General features: G+C 44.7%; 1 protein-coding gene across 2 annotated transcripts in view; it reads right to left on the bottom strand.

Moving 5' to 3' along the window:
* acat2 (acetyl-CoA acetyltransferase 2) overlaps positions 1 to 8,274 on the bottom strand; it is a 12,227-nt gene extending 3,953 nt beyond the window's left edge. For both annotated transcript variants that reach the window (XM_031582207.2, XM_012817719.3), the window contains exons 1-5: positions 8,059 to 8,274; positions 7,114 to 7,248; positions 6,214 to 6,395; positions 5,322 to 5,439; positions 1,310 to 1,453 (exon numbers count right to left, since the gene is read on the bottom strand). In XM_031582207.2, the coding sequence (XP_031438067.1) occupies positions 1,310 to 1,453; positions 5,322 to 5,439; positions 6,214 to 6,395; positions 7,114 to 7,248; positions 8,059 to 8,107 (628 nt within the window). In that variant the 5' untranslated portion in view covers positions 8,108 to 8,274. The remainder of the gene's footprint in view (positions 1 to 1,309; positions 1,454 to 5,321; positions 5,440 to 6,213; positions 6,396 to 7,113; positions 7,249 to 8,058) is intronic.
* Between the last annotated feature and the right edge of the window lie 394 nt (positions 8,275 to 8,668).

Here is an 8,668-nt window from a genome sequence, read left to right as displayed (position 1 = left end):
GACAGGACAGTGGTTACTGGGGCACACAGACAGGACAGGACAGGTCAGTGGTTACTGGGGCACACAGACAGGACAGGACAGTGGTTACTGAGGCACACAGACAGGACAGTGGTTACTGGAGCACACAGACAGGAGACAGGAGAGTGGTCACTGGGGCACACAGACAGGACAGTGGTCACTGGGGCACACAGACAGGACAGTGGTTACTGGGGCACACAGACAGGAGACAGGACAGTGGTTACTGAGGCACACAGACAGGAGACAGGAGAGTGGTTACTGAGGCACACAGACAGGTCAGGACAGTGGTTACTGGGGCACACAGACAGGAGACAGGACAGGACAGAACAGGTCAGTGGTTACTGGAGCACACAGACAGGACAGGTCAGTGGTTACTGGGGCACACAGACAGGAGACAGGAGAGTGGTAACTCAGCAGGTAAACAGAAGCACACATGCAGTGAGATGGGTAAAGTCTAAAAAAAAAAAAAGACATTCACTCAGCCGTGTACGGTTCAATTAAAAAGATTAGCTGTTGGGTTGGGGTTAAGGTAATACATTAGATTAGCTTTTGGTCTGACTGGAGAGGAAGCTCAACCCCTCTTAATCCCAGTGGGCCCAAGCAAGATTGGCAAGAGTATGATGACAATTAATTTATTAGCTATAAACACACTTATCCATTCATTTATTAGCTATAAACACACTTATCCATTCATTCATTCCGATAAGTATGCTCAATACCAGTTCTTGTTTCAGGTTATCTAACATAGAGTGTCTCTGTGTGTGTGGGGGGGGGGGGGTATCTTTGGTCTAGATTGGACGACATAGAGTGTCTCTGTGTCTGTTCGGTTTCTGCTTCTAACATCAACATCCCAATTTTGGGAAATCAACAACAGCTCTAGGAATAACAGAATGGAACTCCTGTGTGCGATCCGACTCCAAACACATCGAGTCATCGGCCGAGCATTTCCTTATGTTTTAAGGACAGGAGATAGTTATCTGTGATCATCTGTTCATGCCTTATGTTCTAAGGACAGGAGATAGTTATCTGTGATCAACTGCTCTTTCCTTATGTTTTAAGGACAGGAGATAGTTATCTGCGATCAACTGCTCTTGCCTTATGTTTTAAGGACAGGAGATAGTTATCTGTGATCAACTGCTCTTTCCTTATGTTTTAAGGACAGGAGATAGTTATCTGTGATCAACTGCTCTTTCCTTATGTTCTAAGGACAGGAGATAGTTATCTGTGATCATAAGGAAAGAGCAGTTGTTCTAAGGACAGGAGATAGTTATCTGTGATCAACTGCTCTTGCCTTTGCGTGACGGGACGGTGACAGGGACGATCTCGCGGTCGAAGTGTCCCGCCTTCTGGGCCGCCTCGGTTCTGGTCTGAGAGGAGACGGCAAACCGGTCCTGTTCCTCTCGGGTCACCCCCCACTGTTTCGCCACGTTCTCAGCTGGGGGGGAGAATTACAATCACATAAACAACAACACAAACACAACCACATGATTATAAACACAAACACAACCACATGATTATAAACACAAACAACAACACAAACACAACAACATGATTATAAACACAAACAACAACACAAACACAACAACATGATTATAAACACAAACAACAACAACAACAAAACAACGTGATGATAAAGACAACGCAATCGATAACTAATGTTGGGGTCACTCCACACACAACCCCCTGAGCTCTGAAACCCTCATGGTCAGTGCTAATACGCTAATACACTAAGCTCATGGTCAGTGCTAATACACTAAGCTCATGGTCAGTGCTAATACACTAATACGCTAAGCTCATGGTCAGTGCTAATACGCTAATACAATAAGCTCATGGTCAGTGCTAATACGCTAATACAATAAGCTCATGGTCAGTGCTAATACGCTAATACACTAAGCTCATGGTCAGTGCTAATACGCTAAGCTCATGGTCAGTGCTAATACACTAAGCTCATGGTCAGTGCTAATACGCTAATACGCTAAACTCATGGCAAGTGCTGATGCGCTAAGCTCATGATCAGTGCTAATACGCTAAGCTCATGGTCAGTGCTAATACGCTAAGCTCATGGTCAGTGCTAATACGCTAAGCTCATGGTCAGTGCTAATACGCTAAGCTCATGGTCAGTGCTAATACGCTAAGCTCATGGTCAGTGCTAATACACTAATACGCTAAGCTCATGGTCAGTGCTAATACGCTCATGCAGGGTTTTTCCTGGGTCAAAATGGGTCTTCGGTGCTCCAAAAAAAAATTGCGCGCTACGCGCGCACAGTCTGTGTTACCATGTCACCTTATTAGCTTACATGTTACCATTTCATAAATAATGGAGGATATGCTTCAGGAAATCATTTTGCTTACACTTTAGATTAAAATAGATAGGCTAATAGATTGACAGTAGTCCAAGCCCCATGGTGCTATCATGTATGGTTCAAAGATTATCAAGGTTTACCTCTACATATGCAAACTACTGAAATGTATATCAATAAAATCTAGAACTAACCAGTGGTCAGAAATGTAACACACAAATTATGAAATTCAATTATTCTATTCTATCTATTAAGACTATTCATTTTTATTATACAAACCTACATACCATTCTTTTTGTTTTTATTATTAAAACTGTCCTCAAATATGTTTAATAGTGTGTTTAACTTCTATTGGCCCACCAATAGAGGCTGCGTTGGAAATCAAACTTTTGTCAGCATTTTGAGTGGACATTTAATTTGCATTTGTACAGGTGTATTCGTGCACGTCGGGCTGGCCCTCGCAGCGGAACGACAGTTTACAACCGCACCGGTTTATTTATCAATGATAATATTAATATTATTATATTCGAGATGCAACACAAATCTATCCGCTCTCCTCCGAACGAGCTGAGCTTTCATTGATAAACCAATGCGGTTGTCTGCCTCTCCCGAGGCCCCGCGGTCTACTGGTACTCGTTCAAACGGGTAGACAAATCAAATAATAGCCTACACCTGTGTATGTCCTCAATATAGCAGATATTTTAATACATTGAAAGCCATGAATACTGAAAATAGAATGTTATGCTCAAAATCAGCGCCGACTGATGAAGTCAGGATGCATACGCAAGTTGACTGATTGGCAGCTGGCCGCTCTGTCCATTCACGCACCTCACAGTTGCGTATTGTTCAGACAAGACACGCTTATCAACTCGATTACTATTGATCAAAACAGAACGAGGTTTCGGCTGTAGCCTATACTTGAAACATACTATTGAGACCATATTCACTTACATGCATTGCACGCGTGATGAATTGCCAATCATTGAACAGAGGCTGCTCCTAGCTTGCCAGTTTAAAGACGTTGGTTTGAATTTGAGCAAGCAGCTAGCTAGCAGTTGCTGACATTATCTAGCTAGCTAGCAGTTGCCTACAATATCTTAAAAAAATACTTTGTAGGCTTAGTGTTTTATTTAAGCAGTGTGTTTGTGTACCTATATATCCTATGTGTGATGGTTAGAATATTAATGCCATATACAATAACTCACTTATGAGAGCTATCCAAGGACTGGTGGCTGCCTTAATGTACTGTATTTAGCAGTCAACCTCCCTTACTCTGTACGTTTAGATGCTTTACAGGTAGCTGTAAGCCATTAGATGCATGAGAAATAATTCATATCTATAAATAACAGCTCACCTTTATCTTTTTAACCAGATTTGTAAACAGGTTGCGATCAATATTTTGCAGTAGCTACAATAGGCTACCTTGGTTAAATATCGAATTACGGTAGATGCATGCTAGCATTGCGCTAAATAATTAAGACAGCTAACATTAATTAGTGGTGTTAACATAAAGTCAGTTATTGTATATGGCATTAATATTATTCTAAAACACCTTCACTAGTTGTTTTAACCAGATTTGTAAGCAGGTTGAAAACAACATTTTTGAAGTAAAGTCACTTGGTTTAAAACAGCTATAAGCTAGCTATATTAAGTTGCTTGCTCAAATCTCAAATCCAAACCAACGTCTTCTCTAAACTGGCAAGCTTGGAGCAGCCTCTGTTCAATGATTGGCTCAGGGGGTGGGAGGTGGGATGCGCCCTTGAAGTCGACGATGAGGGCTCAAAACACTATTAAGCTGAATTGCGCCATGAATGACAGCTTTTTTTTATTTATTTTTTTTATCGCGGACTTTTTTTTTTGCCTTAGGCGCTCGCGATTTGTTGTAGGCGCTCGGGAAAACGGCTTAGGCGCGCGCCCAAATTTTCTCTATGCAGGAAAAACCCTGTCATGGTCAGTGCTAATACACTAATACACTAAGCTCATGGTCAGTGCTAATACACTAATACGCTAAGCTCATGGTCAGTGCTAATACACTAATACGCTAAGCTCATGGTCAGTGCTAATACGCTAAGCTCATGGTCAGTGCTAATACACTAATACACTAAGCTCATGGTCAGTGCTAATTCGATGCTTGTGATGTTTTTGGTATAGAGGAGTACGAGTGTAGTCGCACCTGTGATGCCATATGACATCATATTTAGTCGCACCTGTGATGCCATATGACATCATATTTAGTCGCACCTGTGATGTCATATGACATCATATTTAGTTGCACCTGTGATGCCATATGACATCATATTTAGTCGTACCTGTGATGCCCATGTGATGCCCATGTGATGCCCATGTCGTACCTGTGATGCCCATGTGATGCCCATGTGATGCCCATGTCGTACCTGTGATGCCCATGTGATGTGCCCATGTCGTACCTGTGATGCCCATGTGATGCCCATGTGATGTGCCCATGTGATGCCCATGTCGTACCTGTGATGCCCATGTGATGCCCATGTCGTACCTGTGATGCCCATGTGATGTGCCCATGTCGTACCTGTGATGCCCATGTGATGCCCATGTGATGTGCCCATGTGATGCCCATGTCGTACCTGTGATGCCCATGTGATGTGCCCATGTCGTACCTGTGATGCCCATGTGATGTGCCCATGTGATGTGCCCATGTCGTACCTGTGATGCCCATGTCGTACCTGTGATGCCCATGTCGTACCTGTGATGCCCATGTCGTACCTGTGATGCCCATGTCGTACCTGTGATGCCCATGTGATGCCCATGTGATGCCCATGTGATGCCCATGTGATGCCCATGTCGTACCTGTGATGCCCATGTGATGTGCCCATGTCGTACCTGTGATGCCCATGTGATGTGCCCATGTGATGTGCCCATGTCGTACCTGTGATGCCCATGTCGTACCTGTGATGCCCATGTCGTACCTGTGATGCCCATGTGATGCCCATGTGATGCCCATGTGCCCATGTGATGCCCATGTCGTACCTGTGATGCCCATGTGATAGCAGTGGAAGGCGTCCGTCAGTCCGTCAGCAACGATGGAGTCCTGGAGGGGCGTGTCCCCCATCTTCACGCCCGTGCGCATCTGGACAGTATGGGGTGCCTGAGGGGACAAAAAGGACACAGGGGAAAAAGGGTTTCGTTTCACTGCTGCATACTGTGTGTAGAGTATTGAATGCTGGCCCATCTGTTACTTGTACAAACATGATAGCACGCCCCACGCCAGGCTGTTCGGAGAGGAGAGGAGTGTGAGACTTATGAGCGGTGTCAGTTTAAGGTCAAAGGTCAGAGGTCAAAGGTCAAAGATCAGTTTGAGGTCAGAGGTCAAGGATTGCACCATTTCACCGACCAGCCTGAAACTGTGGTTAATAATTTTCTTTCATACAGGAAATGTACCACTTATTTCATCAGACTACTCTTGTTGACACAAACATCAAACATCGCGCAGGAATCAAGGCCAAAGGGAGACGAACAGCTAAAGACTGAATGATTGGTTATAATTTCAACTGTGGCATGTCAAGCAAGCAGTCTTTGTGATGCTAGATATTCAGGCGTGTCATAACTCTCCCCCACCTTTCAACCCAGCACTCTACATACAGGACCTCAGACATTGCTGTGGGGCTAGTGATGATCCAATGGGACTGCTGAAGACACTATGGGACTAGTGATGATTCTATTGGACTAGTGATGATTCTAGTGATGATTCTATGGGGCTAGTGATGATTCTAGTGATGATCCTGTGGGGCTTCTGGACTCTACCATTAGTGATGATGCTAGGGGGTTTCTGGACTCTACCATTAGTGATGATGCTATGGGGTTTCTGGACTCTACCATTAGTGATGATGCTAGGGGGTTTCTGGACTCCAAATGCACCTACCCTGCTCATGCTCTCCATCCCCCCCGCCACCACCACAGTGGCGTCTCCCGTCTGGATGGACTGGCACCCCAGGCACACGGCTTTCAGGCCCGACCCGCAAACCATCTGGCAGCTCCAGGCGGGCACCGGGTAGGGGATGCCCGCACCAACTGCGGCCTGGCGTGCAGGGTTCTGCCCATGGCCTGCCCATGAGATGAGAGAGAGAAGGGGGAGGGGGTGAGGGAGCGAGACAGAGAGAAGAGAGAGAGAAGAGAGAGAGACAGAGAGAGAGAGAGGGGGAGAGAGATAAGAGAAAGAGATAAGAGAGAGAGAGAGAGACAGAGAGAGACAGAGCGAGAGAGCGAGAAGAGAGAGAGAGAGAGAGAGATAAGAGAGAGAGAGACAGAGAGAGAGAGAGAAGAGAGAGAGAGACAGAGAGAGAGAGAGAGCGAGAAGAGAGAGAGAGAGACAGAGCGAGAGAGAGAGAGAGAGAGAGACAGAGAGAAGAGAGATAAGAGAGAGAGAGATAGAGAGAAGAGAGAGAGAGAGAGAGGATACCAAGGGGATTAACTGTGTCCAGTGTTGGGGGAGATTCACGATGATTATATCAGATGTTTTTGTTAACTGACCATATGCATATTTATCATACATATTTAACTGACCATATGCATATTTATCATACATATTTAATTGACCATATGCATATTTATCATATGTATTTAACTGGTATAATGCACTGACCATATGCATATTTATGATATGTATTTAACTGGTATAATGCACTGACCATATGCATATTTATCATATGTGTTTAACTGGTATAATGCACTTTAATTCAAGAAGTAGAGCTCTGGTTTTTCGCCCTAATAGGGGCCTTTCTCTGAACACGGCTCCATGATGACCTTTGACCTCAGCCCTTACCTGCCGTGAGCACGTGACCCATGATGACCTCTGACACCTGGTCGGGGGTCACGCCAGCCCTCTGAAGCACCTCCTTGATGACAGTGGAGGCCAGCTCATGAACAGGCAGCGTGGTGAAGGCTCCATTAAAGGACCCTACACACACACACACACACACACACACACACACACTTTACTGAGCTGTATAGGAAATTACCCTATTTATATGAGGTTTATAATATTGTATCAATCCTATTATTGACAGTTTTAAAGCTACTTGAGTTGACTTGATCCTTTGTCTTTTGGTATGCACATAAAACCAGACATATTTGTCAAAATTATAGCATCTTGTTTTAGGATAAACCTTGTCATTCACTGCATATCATGACATTACTCAACCATCCTGCCGTCAGTCGATAGATTGGCCAATCCCAAAGAGTCCCTGACTCATGGCACTATGGTAAACGGGCCAATCACCGTTAGGGGTGAACTGGGCAGAATGTCCGCTAGCCAATAGCTGCGCAGAAAACATGTCTTCCTTATCAACACGCCAGCAGGGCTGTGCTGTATAGAGGGAAAGCAACCTGGGACTGTAGTGAACTCAGGCGAAATGTTGTCTCTATATCACACCAGACACCGAAAACAAGCACAGAACGTCCAACGCTAATTTAAAAAAAAACCTTAGATTATATTTTACATGACGCGCTCATCCTACTGTATGTACCAAGTTGTCTCGTCCACACAGAAAACGCGTTGCACAAATCTACTGGAAAGTGTGAGTGTCAATGTGTATCAGTTCATTCGATTACATTAAACGGGCTTGCTAGCACAAGGAAGAAACGTATCAATCAAACTAACTTGCTGTTTTACAAGTCGACACGTTCGACTAACGTTAGAAAACGATCATGAAGTATGAAACCCCAGTCATAGCCTACTCGGGATGAGCATATAGTAACGTCAGTTTACCTATCGGTGTTCTTGCTGCGGACACGATGACAACTGTCTCTCGGTCCATCGCGGGAGTCGGGGGAGGTAAGGTGCAGTAGTCCTGAGGAGGCGAGCAAGCTTAACCGTCGGTGACGATGCGGGCACACGGACTGACACACACCTTGGCGCTAACGTTACTCCCCTCTAATTAGCCGTCTCTGTTATTGGCATGTTGCTTCATTCATTTGATTACTACGAGTAACCATAGGAGAAGAAGGACACGTAGTCTAGAGCTCCGCCTAGCGGCTGGGAAGATGCTCTGTCTTTTCCCACTGCAATTACTCAACCGTGAAGTGGGATGTACTGATGAGGTAAAAACTTGTGCCCCACTAAGTTTGACCCCCACAAGATATCAACACAGCATACATTACCCCGTATGCTCCTCCTTTGCATGTAACACCATACAAAATAAAATGAAAAGACTGGATAACAAACTCTCTGTGAAATGAATTGCAGACTTTGAAGCATGATTATTATCGGGCTAAACCCTGTGAATATGACTGTGATTATTATCGGGCTAAACCCTGTGAATATGACTGTGATTATTAAACCCTGTGAACAGGGCCGGCGATTGCTATAGGCGAACTAG

This window comes from Clupea harengus, chromosome 15 (assembly GCF_900700415.2).
Source record: "Clupea harengus chromosome 15, Ch_v2.0.2, whole genome shotgun sequence".
In the NCBI taxonomy this organism is placed as follows: domain Eukaryota; kingdom Metazoa; phylum Chordata; class Actinopteri; order Clupeiformes; family Clupeidae; genus Clupea; species Clupea harengus.
Note: the sequence above shows the minus strand (reverse complement) of the source record. Positions and strands in the feature narration are given on the sequence as shown.